At 41.8% G+C, this 19,853-nt stretch overlaps 1 protein-coding gene across 5 annotated transcripts in view; it reads left to right on the forward strand.

Moving 5' to 3' along the window:
* Positions 1-19,853, forward strand: part of Rab3gap2 (RAB3 GTPase activating non-catalytic protein subunit 2) — an 84,860-nt gene that overhangs the window by 44,574 nt on the left and 20,433 nt on the right. For all 5 annotated transcript variants that reach the window (XM_052737931.1, XM_052737930.1, XM_052737932.1 and 2 more), the window contains 11 exons: positions 839-978; positions 2,445-2,661; positions 3,210-3,353; positions 3,579-3,661; positions 4,181-4,245; positions 7,400-7,490; positions 10,628-10,755; positions 13,339-13,552; positions 14,396-14,493; positions 17,335-17,440; positions 18,883-19,043. In XM_052737931.1, coding sequence (XP_052593891.1) covers positions 839-978; positions 2,445-2,661; positions 3,210-3,353; positions 3,579-3,661; positions 4,181-4,245; positions 7,400-7,490; positions 10,628-10,755; positions 13,339-13,552; positions 14,396-14,493; positions 17,335-17,440; positions 18,883-19,043 — 1,447 coding nt within the window. The remainder of the gene's footprint in view (positions 1-838; positions 979-2,444; positions 2,662-3,209; positions 3,354-3,578; positions 3,662-4,180; positions 4,246-7,399; positions 7,491-10,627; positions 10,756-13,338; positions 13,553-14,395; positions 14,494-17,334; positions 17,441-18,882; positions 19,044-19,853) is intronic.

Consider the following 19,853-nt stretch of genomic DNA (forward strand, 5'->3'; position numbering starts at 1 on the left):
TACTTTTGTGTTATTAAGGTCAAAATATCTGACAAAAACAGCTTAAAGCAGGAAAAATTTATTTTGGTTCACATTTCCAAAAGGGTTCACTCCACGGTCAGTTGATCCAATGTTCTTGAGGAGAAAATCACTGCAGTGGAAATGTGGCCAAGGAGAGCCATTAACTTCTTAATTGAGTGTAGAAGGATGGGATCCAGGAAAAGGCCAGAGCAAGATACAGCTTCCAAGGACACATGCCCCCCCTCACCACCCCCCAACCCAGTGACCTACAGCTTTCAGTTAGGTGTCCCCTTCTGATTTTCACCACCTCTCAGTGATGCCATTGTATCCTAAATCTGTCAAGGGATTACTCTGTCCAAGGTCAGAGCCCACATTCCCTAGTCATCTGTGGAAACACACTGCAGACACCCCAGAAGTGCCCTTTATTATGTCCTGGGCATTTCTCAGTCCAGCCCAAGTTCTTACCATTTCAGATGTCAAGATTAACCATCACAGATAGCTGTATTGGTGTCTAGACAAAGAGAACACATTGGGGGACTGAAACAGAAGATGCCTGTGTTGGAGCAGAGCATCCTGCAGCAGAGTTGATTGTGCTGTCTTCTGTGACAAGACTCTTACTCAAAGAAAGACGGGAAGGACAAAATAGTACTGTGGGAGCATGGTTCTTTTAGGTATTTTGTGTTGCAAATGCCGACTATGATGAGTTATCGATCCAGGCAAGGTTTATTTCTTCATTTAGAAATAGACATGTCTATTTTATTTGTGAATTATATTATTCTACATTTCTAGCTTTGGATGTGATTTTTGTTTTTATTTGTTTTGTTTTTTTTAATGATAGATTTGGACTTCCGGATTCTAGACGCCATGGAGAAAGCATATGCCTGTCTCCTTGTAACACCCTGGCAGCAGTCACAGATGATTTTGGCAGAGTTATTTTGTTGGACGTCGCTCGAGGGATTGCAATACGGATGTGGAAAGGTACTTCCCTATAAAAATGGAGGAAAAGTTGCCTCACTTTTTACTCCAGTAGTTGAGCAACTTTATCATCCACCACTCTTGGTTAATAACAGTATTCAGAATTCTATGACTTTTCCTTTTAATATCAACTCAGGTCAACAACACTTGGCTGGTAGTTAATTGATACATCATCAACTAAAGCAGTGGCTTTTTGTTGGTTAGTTTGGCTTTTATGTGGTTTGTGGTGCTAGGCTTTGCACCCTGGGCCTTGTGCATGCTCCCACCGCACTATACCTCCAACTCATCATAGACACTTCTAACTGTAGTTGATTCTTTTTTCCCACTCTTTGGGGGCCTACCACCCAGTCCCAAATAAATACACAGAGACTTATTCTTACTAATGAATGTCTAGCCTTAGCTTGGCTTGTTTCTAGCCAGCTTTCTTTATCTTAAAATATACCATTTCTCTTTGACTATGCTTTGCCTCTGGGCTTTTTACCTTTCTTTATTCTATATATCTTTCTTTCCTTCTTACTCTGTGGCTGGCTGGGTGGCTGGCCCCTGATGTTCTCCTCTCCTTCTCCTTTTCTCGCTCCTTGCTCTTCCCTAGATTTCTCCTCCTCTTTATTCTCTCTGCCCAACAGCCCCACCTATTTCTCTCTCCCGCCTTGGCCATTTAGCTCTTTATTAGATCAACCAGGTGTTTTAGACAGGCAAAGTAACACAGCTTCACAGAGTTAAACCAATGCAGCATAAAAGAATGCCACCCATCTTTGCATCATTAAACAAATGTCCCACAGCGTGAACAAAGGTAACACATCTCAACGTAATGCTCCTGACCTTTCTGCTGCACTCCTTAGGTCTGTCATGCCCCTGCAATGCTCCTCCCCTTGTAAGGCTGACAGTGCTGCCTGAGGATGGCAGCTGCTTCAGTCACAGCCCTTCCTGTGTGTGTTAGTTCTCAGAGGGTCACCCTAGACAAGACAGCGTCAGCTCTTAGCATCCCGAGTCTACTCTGCCTTCTGCCTCCATCTTCTGTCCACCAGGGAGCTTGGGTAGCGGGAGGACGACTTTGTCTTTGCTTATTTTTAGCTAGCCAAACTAATACTCTGCCCACGTCCTTTTTTGTTTTGTTTTGTTTTGTTTTGTTTTGTAAGGGAAGGAATCTTTGAAAGAGAAGAAAGGAAGGGAATGGGAGCCAGCAGGGATGGACTCAGGAAGCTTTGGTGATGTCTGCAGTATTTTCTTTTTAAAGAAAAGAGTGATCTGAAGCAGATATACATGGTGAAATATTAAAATTTGATGTTAGGGTGACAGGTCATTACTTTTTTTATTTTTTCTGTTTAAGAGCTCTAATAATAAAAAGATAATGTACTTCTCTGGCTTGTCCTGATGCCCTCCTTCCCCCTAAGTAATCAGAAGTGCATGAGGAGCTACTGTTAAGCCCAGAAGAATAAACTGACTAGCTGCCTCTTTCTGTCTGCAAGGGTACCGAGATGCACAGATCGGATGGATTCAAATTGTAGAGGACCTTCATGAAAGAGTACCGGAAAAGGGGGATTTTTCCCCCTTTGGAAATAATCAAGGTCCTAGTCGAGTAGCTCAGTTCCTCGTGATCTATGCGCCACGGAGGGGAATTTTGGAAGTGTGGAACACACAGCAAGGACCAAGGGTGGGAGCTTTCAACGTGGGTAAGCACTGCAGGTAAGCTGCCAGCCCTGCCAGTCACTGGTCACAGACACACAGGGGAGCTCTCCTTAAAGCCTTCATTAAAGCCGTGTAGCAGATTGCAGGGCGCTGGAGAATGGCAGAATGCTCTGTCGTGTTTTCCTGGGAGTGCCTGGTGTATAATTGAGGATTATGTGTTATATAGCAGAGAGATATTACTGAGAATGCCATGGTCTGCTACTGGTTTAGTGAGCTTGCTCTAGCCGTTTGTCTTTTGCTTATGTTGTGAAGACCTCAAAGGAAAAATCCACCAGTTTCCTGGTGATGATGCTAAGCAAGGCACATGCTTTATTTGCTGTTGGGCTTCAGATTTGATTGTCTTCATACAGTTTCCTAGAACCTTTGAGGAGAGTAGACTCCTCCTTCTGAGTTAGTTCTGCCTCAGTTAGCTTTCTGGCATCAGTGTCTATTTGCCCAGTGGATAGATAGCCCTGAGTTGATGAAGATGTAGCTGCGGTCAGAGCACCTTGTGGGATTTTGACTCCTGCTGCTGCTAATCACCCACTGGTATGTGATTGCCTTAGGCTGCTGTATCCTGGCTACAAAATAATGGGCTTAAACAATGTGACAAGTCAGAGTTGGCAGCCTCAGACTTACCAGATCTGTCTTGTTGACCCGGTGTCTGCAAGTGTGAAAACAGTGAACGTGCCTTTCCATTTAGCACTGAGGTAAGAGGTGCTTTGTGTCTGCTACGAGTTTCCTGCGCACATTTGCTTAGTTCTTTACCTTGGGTTGTTTTGTTTTGTTTTGTTTTGTTTGTTTTATAGTTAGTACTTTGTGGTTTGTTTTATCACTAGATGATCTCTTAAAGTTAAATAGGAAGCATATAAACAAAAAAGGAGTAGAAAGAACACAAATCCATATTGTATAGTAAGTTGTGTTTGTTATTTTAGTGACAAGAAGAGTGAAAGAGCCAAGGACCTGCACCTGGTGAAGAAACTGGCGGCCCTGCTGAAAACCAAGTCTCCCGGGCTCGGTAGGTGCCTCTGATCACATCAAGTAATAACAATGCCATGGCATTGTGAGTGCAGCAAAGTACCTGACTGTTCTGAGCTGTCTCAACCCTCTTCCAGGATGAGATGAGGGACATGGCATCTTCTGTCAGTGCTCTGAGAGGATGATGTGCGTCCAGGACAGTGGTTCTCAGCCTTCCTGATGCTGCGACCCTTAATACAATTAATTCCTCATGTGATGATCCCCAACCATAAAATTATTTTCATTACTACTTCATAACTGTAATTTCGCTCCTGTTATGAATCGTAATGTAAATATCTGATATGCAACCCCTGTGAAAGGGTCATTCCACCCTCCAGAGGGGTCATGACCTGCAGGTTGAGAACTGCTGATCTTGGGGTTATTAAAACTCTCAGTAAAATGATAATGCAAGGGCCCCTATGCATCCTTTAGAGTGGCAGAGTACAGAGAGCTCATTTTCTTTCAGAGAAACTTCTTTCTTCAGTAAACTGAAAATTCCAATTGGATTTTCTCGTTGTAGATTCACTTGAAATGGAAATAAAGGAGTTGATCCTTGATATTAAGTACCCCGCAACCAAGAGACAAGTAAGTGTGTATATTAAGTGAACTTTCCTGCTGAGAAACTGATATATCACTTGATCCTGAGAAAAATTTATTTTCATATCCCCATGTAGGAGTGTCTATTGTTTCTCTTTTTTTAAAAAAAAAAAACTTATTATATTACTATATATGTGAGTGCATGTGCTTTATACATGCACAGCCATACATAAATCTGGAATAATGGAAACATAATATCGTAAATACAGGTGTGTGACTATCACCTGAGGAAATAGTCTCTGAAGACTCCAGCTGTCCCTCCTCAGTCCCAACCCATCTCCCATCCCTGAGGAGCTTTGTATTTTTCTTACTGATGCCTCATTTCTGTGCAGCTCCTCTGACAAGTCTTGATGTGTTTTCAGCCTTTTATTGTTGGAGACACGTTGTCTGTTGTGTTCTGTGACTTATTTTTAGTGTGTTGCTGTGGGTGACCCACGGCACTGCAGTTGCAACCTGCTAACGTGCATGTTGCAGCTCACGTTCACTCTCCTGCCGGTGAACCGTTCAGGCTGCTTCTGGTTTCTCAGTGAAACCATGCCGTGTGTGTTCCTGTACACATGCTGCAGGTTTGTCCTGAACTTACACAGAGTGGGACTGCCAGGCTGTTTCCTCAGCTCTGTCAGCAGACGGCCGATTGCTTCTCCTGACTGCACTTTACTGCTGAGTCCTGTGCACCAGTCTCAGCGTGTCACGTGTTCCAGCTCATTGTTGAAGATCAGTTTTGACTTTACCGACCTGGAGGGCTCAGGCCCATAAAACTTTCCCCCCTTTTAAATGCCAGTAACAACTAGTAGGTTGTTGTGCTTCCGCCCAACTACGAATTCTGTATGACCTGTCCTTTGCTCTTGTTTGGCTACCAGAACTCAGGGAAATTCTTGTGTTTGTATGTTGAAGCAGATACTATAAAGAATACTGACCACTAGCTAGTGTATAGGGCAGTGCTTGTGGAGAAGGGGGTGTGGCCTCCCTGTCCCCTGCAGGAGCCTCTGCATGTTATAAAGCCTTAGCACGATTTAAGTTCCAAAACCTCTATCCTTGCAAGAGTTTATGGAGGTTTCATTACTTAGGCATGATTGATTGAATCATTGACTATTATTGGTCAACTTATCCTTAAGTGCTTCTCCTCCCCAGAGGTTAGGAGTGGGTCTAAAAATTATAATTCTCTACTCTCCTGGATGGTTGCCATGGTAACTAGCCCCATCTTGAGACTGTGCTGGAGACTACCTCACTGAAACAGAAGGTATTTGTGTTCTCTCCCATGGAGCTACACAGGTCTCAGGAGTTCTGTGTCAGGAATCTGGGGGCAAACACTAAATGTTACAGCAAAACATGCTCCCAGCTTCTCTCTCTGCAGGGTTTTAGCACACCTTCCTAGGAGCAGGGCCAAGACTAGTCATTAGAACAGATTCTTCTAACACCTGCCACTCAGGAAATTACTGTTAGAAATTAGAGGTGCGGGGTCTGGAGAGATGGCTCAGAGGTTAAGAACACTGGCTGTTCTTCCAGAGGTCCTGAGTTCAATTCCCAGCACCCACATGGTGGCTCACAACCATCTGTAATGAGATCTGGCTCCCTCTTCTGGCCTGCAGGGATACTTGCAAACAGAACACTGTATACATAATAAATAAATAAATCTTAAAAAAGAAAAAGAAGCTGGGCGGTGGTGGCGCACGCCTAAAAAAAAAAAAAAAAGAAATTAGAGGTTCTATATCCCAGGGACCATGGGCAGAGACAGGGACATGTGTGCATATTATCACTTCACTACATATGTGGGAGAAATTGGTGAGGAGTGATTTGTGTTGGAGTCATTAAAAAATACTTTATTGTTTTATTATAGAGCAAGAAAGTCTCTGTGATTTTTATTCCACTTTTCTGTTCCACTGACTGCTAATTGGCTTTCATTTTCCTCAGAACAAATATCTCAGTTATTGAACATGACATTGTGATGACAAAGTAGCCATCTGAGAGAGTTTAGTGAATAAAGTAGAGAAAGACATAACCTAGAAGTTCTCTCTCTGATGCCGTCATTGCCCTTACCGTCCGTCACAGAGCAGCGGAGCTGGGATGGCAGGGCACAAGTTGTCTTACGAAGGATTCTCTTTCTCTCTTGCCAAATCATACACGAAAGCATGGATTTTATTTAAAATGCTCGAAAAGTCAAAATGTCTGTTGCCTTTTAACACTAGAGGAAAGGCAGAGTTCAGTAAAGACTGTAGAAGACTGAGTCCAGTGATGAGAAGAAAGTGTGCTCGCCCACCAGCTTGCCTTGTTGGCGGGCCAAAGAGGATTACATTTATCCTGGGTTCTGGTCTCTTTGGTCACTTTCTTTCTATACTGTGGATAGTCGCCTCATAATTGACTGATAGTTTTGTGAGTCACCTTCTGTGCCCGTTTCACCCCCTCAAACATAGAAATCATTGTGTTATGAGACTGATATTTATCTTTAGTCTATTTTATTTATTTTTGGACCAGTCTCACTTTGTAGCTCTGGCTTACATAGAACTGACAGAGACCAGCCTGCCTCTGCCTTTCCGAGTGCTGGAAGTCCTATGCCCTACCACAGCCAGCATAGGGTTAGGGGTTTTAAACTGTGTGTCTCAGCAGCTAAAGTCCAATTTAATATGCTAATACAAAAAGGTAAATATGAACTTTAATTGTCCTGACTCATTGGTGTCTCCCCGGCCACTACCTCAGGTATGATGAGGTATTTTAAAACCTGTAAATTGAAGATGTTTAAACATCTGGATGGAGTGAGAGTGGGGAGGGTAGAGTGGATACTGTGTCTAGCTAGCCATGTGAAAATGCCAGCCTGCCATGTGCATATGCAGCAAGTGGGAATGAAGTTATAACTGGCATGCCAGTAACCTCTGCTTCTCATTCATTCCTGGTAGAGGCCAATTCAGACTTTCTGTTGGAGAACAGCTGTGCTCTCCATGCTGCGTGGCATTCTGTGACCCAGAAATTGCCCTCTAATTGTTTCATTCTCTGTCTGGACATAGGATTGGTTACATACTGCTTTTGATATAACTTGAATTCTCAGGTGTGTGTATTGAAATTGTGGATTGCAAAGATATAGGTATATGTATAAAATAAAAGCAAATTTGTTGCCATATAATCACTAGAATTACTCTATTTCTTCTAGGCTCTGGAAAGCATTTTGGCCAGTGAACGTTTATCATTTTCCTGCCTTAGAAATGTTACTCAGACTTTAATGGACACTTTAAAAAATCAAGGTAATAGATACTGTTATGGTTTCACTTCAGATTATGTTTTTGTTTTTGTTTTTTGAGACAGGGTTTCTCTGTGTAGCTTTGTGCCTTTCCTGGATCTTGCTCTGTAGACCAGGCTGGCCTCAAACTCACAAAGATCCGCCTGCCTCTGCCTCCCGAGTACTGGGATTAAAGGCGTGTGCCACCACCGCCCGGCTCAGATTATGTATTTCTTTGTGGGACCTATGATGCCACCACATGTTAATGTAGAGATGACTGATAGATGATAGATAGACAGGTAGGGGGATGGACTGGTAGACATAAAATAGGGTACTTACTCCATACACTTACTACTTGGGGGCTTTAACAGATTTCATATCTAACATTCACATTTAATTTTCATCTGAACTGTCTTAGTATATTAACTGTTATTAGGAAGTTTTTTGTCCACATTTCACTATCGTGAGGAAATACATCAGTGGAGAATGATGAGAAACAGCCACAAAGAGGATGCCTATGTTGTATCCCCTCCCTCCAAGGCTTAGGGAACATTTTGGAAAAGGGACAGAAAGTTCATAAGAACCAAAGGTTGGTGGGGGAGTGAAAGGGGGACTGGAGGAAAGTCTTGGACATGACAGAACCACTGCACTCATGAAGTCACAGCAGCTGTTGCTGCACACAACCTGTCAGCATCCAGCCAGTACACGCCCCTGCATTGAGGGCAGTGGGGATCACAAACCCGACCCCTACCTGAGCAGCTATCGACAGTGGGTGGCTTCTGGAGGTGGGAGTCAATTTTCATTAGGGGTTTGGGCTCCTATTAGGTCAAACACACTCCTTGAGTATATGGGAAGCAGAAATTGGACTCAATGAGTTATTTAGGGGGAAAAAAGGCATACCATACTTATAAAGCTCCCATCCCTCAAAAGTGTTCATAAAATATCAAAGTTAATGTGAAGAGCCACAGCTTCCATTCCAAATGCCTCCTATAGACTTTGTGTCCAGTTAAGTTTGATGTGTGATATTTTTATTGTAAATCTTTTGATAATAAAATTTCTAAAATTAAAAAGTGGACATGAAGTTGGGAAGGGATGGAGGTAAATATGCTTAAAATGTATTCTATGATATATAAAATTCTTAAATAATTAACAAAAGTATTATTTTAAATATTAAAAAATAAAACTGTGAACTAAGAAATTAATTAACAATATAAAAAATTTTAAAGAATGATGAGAAGTTATTATTTTGACAGAGTTGCAGAACATTGTGAAAGCCATTGGGATGAGGGTGATGAGCTGATGATATGCAAAACCTAAGTAGGGCTGGGGATCATGGTGCATGTCTTTAATCTCAGCTCCTAAGAAGCACAGGTAGATGGGTCTCTGAGTTCAAAGGCCAGTCTGGTTACAAAGGAGACCCAGTCTTATAAACAAACAACAACAAAGCCCAAACAGGTTCTCTTGCTGTCTTTGGCTTTTGCTTTGCCTTCTAGGAAAAGAGAGATTTCTACTGAAGTAATAATTTCTGATTGGGGTAATGATCAATTTATCCTTTGAAGTGGTGTTCTGTTAGTGAGCATCTGTACAGGCTCACTCTTTTCTCTTATGGACAGAGGAGGGAGTTCCAGAATTCAGAGCCTGTGACTGGATTAATGAGACTGAACTTTGGGGCTGACTTTTGTTTGTTTAAACATATCTGAAAAGAATCATGTGTATTGTAACTCCATATTCTACTCAGCTGAACTTGCAAAATAAATGGCTTCAAATTCCCAGTATCAGTTAAGTTATGGTGTGCAGTAGATTGAATCCATCTGCTTGTGACTTTTTCCTGACAGTAATATATAAAGTTAGATTTATATTTAATTACATTTATGCTACAATGGCTTTAAAAAACAACAACTTCATATTAAGTTCCTTTAGGACATAAAGCATCTTAATTTGAGGTTGCTTTCATTCTTGACATTTGCAGTGGATATAGAGAGCTGGCTCTTAGTAAACAGTAGCCTTCTTAGAACTCACACCTTAGGGGAAACAGCTCATTTAAAGGTATACCATGCTCATAAAATCCCACATCCCTTGAAAGTGTTAATAAGAGATTTGACATTATGTAGAAAATAAGCCAGATAACAAAACCAAAATTAAAAGTCAAATCAGTTTCAAGTTGTATTGATAAATGGGAATCCTAAATATTCTTAAGAGTTTTGTATGCTGTTTTATTATAGCTGTGAGAACATAATAGTGTTTCTTGTTACTCTGTCTTAAGAGTTCTTCAAGTTTTCCACTTCTACATTTTTAGAGACTATGTATTTGTTTTATATTAGCGAGGAATATTTAAATTATTATGCAGATGTGTGCCTCAGCATTAATCTTGAACAAAATAAACCTAATTGTTGGAGGATATTAGTAGAATTCTACTTTAGGTCTTTTTGCCAGGCTTTCTTTAAGATACATTCATCATAATCCTGACCAAACGTCATTGTCTTTGACGCTCTTGATAATAAGCAGAGCCAGGCAGCCTTACATCTGTACATCTTCGGGTGAGCACAGCAAATGCATTACACTGGGATGAAGCTGAGTATTTCCAGAGACTTCTTTAAATAGAAGTGCCACAGGCTGGGTGGTGGCAGAGGTGGTGCACTTTAATCCCAGCACTTGGGAAGCAGAGGCAGGCGGATCTCTGAGTTCGAGGTCAGCCTGGTCTACAGGGAGTTATAGGACAGCCAGGACTTCACAGAGAAACCCTGTCTCAAAAAACCACACACACACAAAGTACCACTCAAAAAACTCTTGCTCTATACCTCTTATTAGGAAATATTATTTCACTAAAAAGACATTTTACTCTAATGGGAAAAATATTTTTGCTTTCCAAATCTATGCTGGGTTAAGCATATCAGTATTTAACCCATTAAGGAATTACATATTTAAGAGATTATGAACATCTTTTTTTTTTTTTTTGGTTTTTCGAGACAGGGTTTCTCTGTGTAGCTTTGCACCTTTCCTGGATCTCGCTCTGTAGACCAGGCTGGCCTCGAACTCACAAAGATCCACCTGCCTCTGCCTCCCGAGTGCTGGGATTAAAGGCGTGCGCCACCACCGCCCGGCATGAACATCTTTTTATGAGTCTGCTAAACATGTCTAATATGTTTTCCCTCCGCCTTTTAGAGCTTGAGTCTGTTGATGAAGGACTGCTACAGTTTTGTGCCAGTAAATTGAAGTTACTACAGCTTTATGAATCTGTCAATCAATTAAATTCTCTTGATTTTCACTCAGATACACCGTTCTCTGATAATGTGAGTAACCACAAATATTAGTATTATGCACAATAATCCCTTTGAGTGTTTTTAGTTCTTAAAGTTTTTGAGTAAACAGTAGAAAAGTAAAGGTTTGGGATGGTGGGTTTTTTAATTGTTTTTAAGAACGATATTTTCTTTATCAGGCCTCCTTTCTATCCCTTGTTGCTTTGTATTACTAAATCTATATTTTGTAAAAATACAAAGATATTAAATCTCATTGTTAATTCATCTTTACTGTTCTAGACTCCTTAGATTTTTCTTGACACATTTTTTAAGGTCACTTAAATTTTCTTAGTCACTGTCCGATTGCTGTGAAGAGACACCATGACCAAAACAGCTCTTATAAAAGAAAGTATTTAATTAGGGGCTTGTTTACAGTTTCAGAGGGTTAGTCCATCTTTACCATGACGGACAGCATACAGGCAGGCTGGCATGAGGCTGAGAGCTTACATCCTGATCCACAGACAGAGAGGGAGACTAGGCCAGGCAAAGCCCACCTCTAGTGACACACCTGCTTCAACAAGGCTACACCTCCTAATCCTCCCCAACAGTCCACCAATTGAAAACTAAGAATTCAAATATATGAGCCTATGGTGGCCATTCTCATTCAAACCACCACAGGTGACTTTTTAAAATATATTTTGAAAACCTTTACAATAAAAACACTTTCAGTTTTCTGATGTGACAAAACTATCATTTCTTTTCTTTACCTTTCATGTTATTATTACTGTTTGTATGCCTATGAGTGTGGTGTAGCCCTGCCTTAGCGTATGCGGTGGTCAGAGGACAGCCGTCTGGAGTTGTTTCTCCACCCGCCACGTTCCAGAGACTGAACGCAGACCATCAGACTTACGTAGCAAGCACTTTCACTTGCTGGGCTGTCTCACTGGCCAAGTTCAAAAGAAACTATAAAAAGGATCTGCCAAGCTGGACAGTGCATACCTTTAATCCCAGCACTTGGGAGGCAGAGACAGGTAGATCTTTGAGTTCCAGGACAACCAAGGCTACACAGAGAAACCCTGTCTCAAAACCAAAAAAAAAAAAAAAATAGAAAGATTCTACCAAACAAGAGGTCGGTTTTTCTGCATTGTTAGTAAATTAATGCTGCTTGCTCCTTTGTGAATTATACACTGAAATACAATTCTAAAATCGTCTCTCTCAAATCCAAGTGTTACAGACAACTGTACTAAATGTTGTCTCACTTGTGTAAAACATCAGGTAGTTACAACAGTCCTTTTCAGTCTGTTGTGTAGTGCAGCAGCTGCTCTAAGAAATGCATTCAGAGTTTCCCTGAGTGGAAACTAGAGGTAGAATGTCTTCCTTCCTTTCAGATAACTGCTCCCTAGAGTGGGTTGCCCAGCCCGGAAGCCCCATGTCTTCTGCTTATTCAAAGCAGGTTTATTAAAATGATTTTAGTGATTTGTCAAGTTACCAGTAATACTTGTTTAAAAATTAGCCTGTCTTATTCAAAGTTAAGGTTACATATACAACCATATAAATAATTTTAAACTGAAAAATGAAAGAATACATTCTCATATCTTCTGGTCTTTGGGATTTTAGACTTTAACATTTTAGTGGTACATTCATGGTGGTATTCTCTCATTACCAATAAACATGAAATGAGTTCTTTAGGATCAGGCTATCTACTTCAGTAATTGTAAACATCAGGAACGTGTGAGTTGATGGAGGTTTACAGGAAGAACTGCCTGTGTAGTTTTAGGTTCTTCTCATCAAGAGCAAATGCTCTTACATGTACCTGGTGAAAATGAATAGCCAGGCATGGTGTTACTCTCCTGGAGCCTCAGCTACTTGGAAGGCTGAGAGAGGATTGCAAGTCCAGAAATAAAGGCAGCATAATTATACACCACCTCAAAAAGACAAAAACGAAACAAAATTGAATGTGTACGATTGTGGTTTTAATTGTGTAGCACTGAGCAAAAGGCTTTTCTTGCTATGACAGATTTACAGGGTTTTCAAAAAAAAAAAAAGGTAACATCAGGCAGTGTGTCTTCATATATTCTATGTGAAATGGCTTGAAAGACTGGCAGTTTCTAGCTGAGGCTTGACATCTTTGTATCCCTGGTCGCACAGAGGACCTACGAGCAGAAGCAGTGCGGGCTGTGGTTATAGTGTACTATTCATGTTGCACAGAGGACCTACGAGCAGATGCAGTGCGGGCTGTGGTTATGGTGTACTATTCATGTTGCACAGAAGAATGCAGCCACATGTCATTTAGTTTTCTTGGAATCAAAGTTACACTTACATACTGTATGATTACTTTCTATTATGTAATACATATTTATTAGGGTCCTAACTTTTAGAAGAGTATATAGTACTCTAAAGAAACTTCCTAAAATGGCACTGTTAGTAGTAAATAGTTTTTCAAGGTTAGTTTACTTATATAACATCATATTCATGAAATATCATTCAAAACTAATATTTTAAATAGTACAATACCTCTGTTATATTTCATACTAATTTTTAAAGCTACCGTTGCTCAACAGCCTTGAATCTCAGCTCCAATAAGGGGCTAGAGTTTGTGACAATTCATAGAGACAAGGCCTACTCTTACTCTTGAAGGACTTGGCTGTGTTGCTAAGGCTGGATGATAAGGAACTCGTGAAGCTCCGGGCCTTGTTAGAGAAGTACAAGCAAGAAAACACCAAGACCACTGTCCGGTTTTCTGAGGATACAGATGGAGTGCTGCCTGTCAAGATCTTCCTTGAATATCTAGAGTATGAGAAGGATGCGCTCAGCATAAAGAAGATAAGTGAAGAGGAGTATGTGGCTCTCGGTAGGTAACATCCTGGAATCTGCTCCATACTCCCTCCCTCTTCTATAGAAGTCCTCTTGCAAGTATACAGCAACTCAGGATCTGCTTTTGTTTGAAATTCAACAACCAAAGAATTCAGCATACATATTTTTTGGTCAGTGATGTATTCTGGGTGTCCACACACTGTGTCACACACGTTTAATAAGCCTTAACACTGTGGAAGGGTTGGGGCTGAAGGGATGACTCATTCAGTGAAGTGATTGCCACGCAGACATGTGGACCATAGTTTGAAGTCACAGCACCTGTGCAAAAGGCCAGGCATGGTGCATCTGCCTGTAATCTAGCACTGGGGAGACATAGATAAGAGGATCCCCAGGGCTCTCTGGTCACCTAGTGTTGCCTAACTGATGAACTCCAGGTTCAGTGAGTGATCTGTTTCAAAACATAAAGTGGGAACATTTGAGGAAGACCTCCGACATTGACCTCTGGCCTCCACCCATGCACATACACATACAACACACACACAAGGGTCAGTTTTAAGACATGATGATTTCCCTTCTGTTCTCCTAAATCAAATTCAGACATTAAGTTCTTTTCTTTCGGGTGTGGAGACCTTTAATCTCAGCCCTCGAGAGGCAGAGTTAGATGGGTCTCTGTGAGTTTGAGGCTGGCCTGGTCTACATAGTGAGTTCCAGGACAGCTAGAGCTACATAGAGAAACCCTCACAAACAAATCAGCAACAGCAACAACAAATTATTTTCTTTCATACTGTCCTCCTCCTCTGGGATTCCACTTTGCAGTTAAGCAAGATTGTTAATCTGAGCATTCCTCCTCAGTAACATGTTTGTTTGTTTGTTTCGCTAGGCAGTTTCTTTTTTTGGAAGTGTTTGCATGGAGAAAGCTCTACTGAGGATATGTGTCATACTCTGGAGTCTGCGGGATTTAGCCCTCAGCAGTTACTGGTAAGGTTTTGTTATTGAATCCTTTGCAAAAGTTACATAGAAGTGTTAACTTTCAAATCATTATCCTTAGCATATCAAGAACACACATAAAAAAACCTGAAATGATCAAAGAAAATTGTAATTACCATATTAAGATTGTGTTATTTTATCTTATAAATTTTTGGCCTCAAATAAATATAAACTCTAACAGGTGAATGCCTTTACAGTAGATTTTGATCATCAGTTGTTACATTAGAAAGAAAAAGTTCTTAAAAACAAACTTCTCTAAAATGTGAATAAAATTGATGTCAACATTTTCAAGTTTCAAATATTCGAGGGTGCAGTTTTTACACACATGTGAAACAGAAGAATCATCCAATGAGAAAACTGAAATACAAAGAGCAAGGAAGTTACCCATCACCCTCAGCTCCCTCCTTACTGCCTCCTGCTCATGCGCAGGTGCACACAGCACACATCTCAGGTTTTGGCCAGCATTTGGACAGCCTACCTCCGTCAGCTTACTGACTATGTTCGTGTGTGCTTCCATTGAACATTCATCTAAAGGTCCTTTAAAGATGGGTTCTTTCTACTAGTCTGTGAAAGTGTGTACCTCAGGAGGTAGGACAGTTAAACTTATGCATGAATATCAGTAAGCAAATGGGTTTTAGTTAGTGAAGTATTGAGCAAACTTCACATATCTTTATTGTATATTTGCAAAAAAAAAAAAAAAAAAAAAAAGGACCGAGGAACCATAGAGAAACACATTGTAACTTTCCCTTAAGGAAAATATACAAAGTGGGAAAAAGCCAATTTTAAAAAGATCCAAATTGGGGTATCTGTGTAACCTTTGTGAAAAAGCACAATGTTCTTGTTCTGAAAATTTGTTCTCTTACTGTAGTGATGACCAAGATTTGAGAGACTTTAAACCTCTTACATATATTTAAAAACCTGGTGGCATTTTGTTTACTTCTTTGTGGGGGCAGGATGGAGTGAGAGAGTCTTGCAGTGGAGTATAGACGGGTCTGAAACTCAGGACTGCCTGCTTCTTCCTCACATGTAGGTGACAGCCAGGCACTACTGTTCAGTTGTAGACAGAATGTACTTGTAGTTGAACCGCTCACACGCCTTATAACGTAACCAGTAGGTAAGTCTATAGCAGCGGAGCGTGAGCCGAAGGTAGAAAGTTCTTCCTTCGCTGCCGCACAGCACGTGCACACAGGCTGAGGCAATGCTGAAGGTGGGTGTTTCGTTACCACTGAGAACCACCTGTTGGTTATGAACAGCAGGTCGTGTGAAGCTGGGGGTCGTCTAAAGCAGAGGGGAGACCCTTGATGATCAGTGTAAGACAGTCAGTTTTCTGGACTCAGCAGCGTGCTGGGTCACCAATGTTAGAAATAACATGCTAGAATATGATCTTACTTCTGTCAGTCAGTGGCTGTCTGTCCTCCCATCTTATAAGCCAGTATCAGAAGAACATATGGTTTATGTAACCATTCGTATTTGTCACTATTTTATGGACATGAGGAAATTAAGGGCAGAGTTGTTTTTTTAAAGTTCTTGTATAGGCTAAACTAGAATGGGGCTGGCATGGAAGAAACATGAAAGGAAAGGGGGGAGAAATAAGATTTCACATTAAAGAGAGAAAGCATGTGAGTGATTTCATATATGTAAAAGTTATATACACGTTCAGATTTATGTGCGTATTTATGTATATATGTACTCAAACCTTTTTAAAGAAAGAGAATATCTGAGTTAGTTTTAGACTAAAGTTCTAACTCCTTATGTGCATGGTGCTGGAAGTTAGGGACTCTGTTCACTGTTTCTGAAATGTGGGTGGCTGTCCCTGCCACAGGGGTTATTGTTAAAATCAATGAGGAAATATAACGCCAGCCACTTTATGTGGTTCCTAGTCCGGAGTCACCTGTGTAGACTCACCCCCTTCATACACCACCTTCCGCTCCTTACCCTCCCTGTTTGAAAGTAATGTGAGTTAACACATTTCAGCCAACAGCTGTTAGAGCTCTTCCCACGTAGAGCTACTGCAGCTCTATAAGCAACCAAAGTGCTGCATAGAAACCAGCACTTAGCCGGGCGGTGGTGGCACACACCTTTGATCCCAGCACTCGGGAGGCAGAGGCAGGCAGATCTCTGTGAGTTCGAGGCCAGCCTGGGCTACAGAGTGAGTTCCAGAAAAGGCACCAAAACTACACAGAGAAACCCTGTCTCGAAAAACAAAACAAAACAAACAAAAAAAAGAAAGAAAGAAAGAAACCCACACTTACAGATGTGACACTGTGCTCTTCAAATTTTCATCATCTCAGAATGATGAAAATTTTAACAAGCTTCACAAATCTGAAAGCTGTTGTAGACTTAACTCTTAAAAGGCTTTCATTCATGTTTGCCAAAATTGTTTTGTTTTCTGCGTGTGTTCCCTAACTTGTTAGGGATTCTGGAATGGGAACATGGTGGTGTGTGCTTTCTCCACCACCATGTCCCCATACCTTTGGCCAAAGCGAGAGCCGCACAGCCCCTCCTCCCTGCGTCTCCTTTCAGGAGAGCAACGGGCACTGTATTCCACAGGCGAAGGTCCCAGGGGTGTTTTTCCTGGCAGTGTCTCCTTAACTGTGGCTTAGATCGGAAGACAGTGTGTGTGACCTAAGAGGGGGTAGAAGAGGTGGGGGTCAGATACCCAGCAGGTGTTGAGAATCTCTTAGGGAGGCAGTGATCCCCACATTACATGATCCAGCGAGCACCCAGCTAGACAGCTGCATCATCGTGTACACATGCACACTGTAGGAAACTGTGAAATCGCCTCTTTGTTAAATATTATTTAGGCTGAAAAATATTTTAATTTTATTTTAGTCTCTGCTCCTAAGTGTTTGGCTTTCGAAAGAAAAAGATATTTTGGACAAACCACAGTCTGTCTGCTGTCTTCATACCATGCTGTCTCTGTTGAGCAAAATGAAAGGTAGGAGATGGAACATCTTGTGGGCCAGTGCTTAGGGTTTCCACTTCGTTGCTCTGAAATAAAATGTAGTGTTTCAAATACCGCACAAAGACAGGAGGAGTTTCTTTCAACAAAAGGAGACCACAGTGTAGAAAACGTTTCAGTGGGGCATGAAGCTAGGAGGAACCTTTGTACACATCAGGCCCTGGTTTGCGTCCTTGGCTCTGTGACCCTGTTGCTGGAGAAGTCTTCATGCACTGGTCGAAAGCTTCCTGTGCATTAGTGATACGCTTTAATATAGGACTGTGAAATTCTGCCGTTAGAAGATGTAATGTTATTGGAAAATGGTCTTTGGTAGAAATAATACTTTGCCTTTTTTGGTAGAAGTGTCTCGGTGTTTAAGAGCACTTGTTGCTCTTCTAGAGGAGCCAGGTTCCATTCCCAGCACCCACACAGTGACTCACAACTGCCTGTAACTCCAGTTCCAGGGGATACATTACCTTCTTGTGGCCTCTGTGGGCACCAGACATACATGTGATATACAGATATGCATGCAGATGAAAAACCCATACATATAAAGTAAATAATAAAATTTTTTTAAAAGTATATATCTCCCCATTATTCCTTTTTAGTAATGATGAAAATATTTCAAATAAGAGTTTGGGGCCTGGCAGTGGTGGCGCACCGTTAATCCCGGCACCCAGGAGGCAGAGGCAGGCAGATCTGGCCAGCCTGGTCTATAGTGAGTTCCAGGACAGCCAAAGCTGTTACATAAAGAAACCCCATCTCAAAACAACAGCAACAACAACCTCCTCCCCCGCAAGGGAAAAAAAAAATAAAGAGTTTGGTATTGATTCAAGAAACATCTTGACTAACAATATAAAGAAATGGAAGATAAATGTTGTGAAAGAAATCAGTTGCAATGGCTTAGGGTTTTTGTTGCTGTGGTAAAGACCATGACCAAAAGCAACTGAGGAGGAAAGGGTTTATTTCTTCTTCTACTTCCAGGTAACGGTCTGTCACTGAGGAGGTCAGTGAACCTCAGTTCCTGGAGGCAGAAACTGGAGCAGAGACTGGAGGAGTGGAGCTTACCGGCTTGCTCTCTGTGCTCAGCCTGCTTTCTTACACACCCCAGGACCACCTACCTAGGGGTGGCACCACCCACAGTGTGCTGGGCCCTCTCACATCAGCCACCAATCAAGAAAATGCTACACAGACTTGCCTACAGGCTGAGCTTATGGAGGCATTTTCTTATTTGAGGTTCCTTTCTCTCAGATGACTCTAGCTTGTGTCAAGTTGATAAAAACCTAGCTGACACACAATATTAATTTTCTAGTGCATTTAGAAATACGCGGGTACATCTTTGAGGGATTTAGTTTAAACATAAAGAGTGAGACCCATATACAAAACACCCAAATTGGCAGGTAAGATTTTACCTTTTGCTTTTCTTCTTGTCTCTGCAGTGGCCATTGATGAGACGTGGGATTCTCAGTCTGTGTCCCCTTGGTGGCAGCAGATGCGTATGGCCTGTATTCAGTCAGAGAACAATGGCGCTGCCCTGCTGTCTGCACATGTTGGGCATTCTGTTGCTGCACAGATGTCCAACAGTGCTACAGATAAGAAAGTGAGTGGGTAGCTGTGCAGCTGCCCTCTGTGCCGAGCTAGTTGGCCGGTGGGTGATTTCCATTCTTGGGTAGATAGCTTGCAGTGCTCTGGATCGTCTAGACTGGGGGATGTGTGAAGAACTTAAGTAGCTGGTAATGGATAGTGATGCTTTCCTCACTAAGGGGTCAGGGCCACACTGGACCACTTCTTGGGTTTATTCGGGTTCTGCAGGCCCATGATTGTCTCCATCCTCTTCCTCTTACACACCCGGCACTGAGTCACCAAGCATTTGCTGTGAGGGTTTCCCCTCTCCTGAGGGTTCATTTACATTAAGAAGAGAAGATTTGCATCTCTTACATTTCATGGCAGGTCAAGTGGTTTTTCCTAGTGGAATGTTAGATTAAAACCTGAGTGGGTCTATAGCGGTTTACTCCAAATGTTGTCAGCCCTGGAAGTTAAGGGCTAACTGTGACGTTACCAGATTGAGGTGTTTACAGTGATAGAGTTGGCTGGTATATTCTGTCAGTGTCCTGAGCAGAGCAGCCCTTGCCCAAGGCCAGAAGACTCTAAGATGCACACTGGCTGAGCCCGACTTATTACCCCAGGACCTCTTCTAAATGTCCCGAGTCTCCAGTCTCATCCAGTCAAGTAGTAAATCTGTAAAATGACGTCTCTGTTGCTTTCATTTAAGTTGATGTTATTTAGAGTCTTTGCCAGACGACTGGGGTGTGGCTCAGTGTTAGAGCGGTTGCCCAGCGTGTGTAAGGCCGTGGAGTCAATCCCCAGCACATCAAAAACAAACATATTGCCCAGAGTACGAGCAAGATAT

The sequence above is a fragment of the Peromyscus californicus genome, unplaced genomic scaffold (genome assembly GCF_007827085.1).
Source record: "Peromyscus californicus insignis strain IS unplaced genomic scaffold, ASM782708v3 Scaffold_14__1_contigs__length_90479793_seg_2, whole genome shotgun sequence".
Lineage (NCBI taxonomy): Eukaryota > Metazoa > Chordata > Mammalia > Rodentia > Cricetidae > Peromyscus > Peromyscus californicus.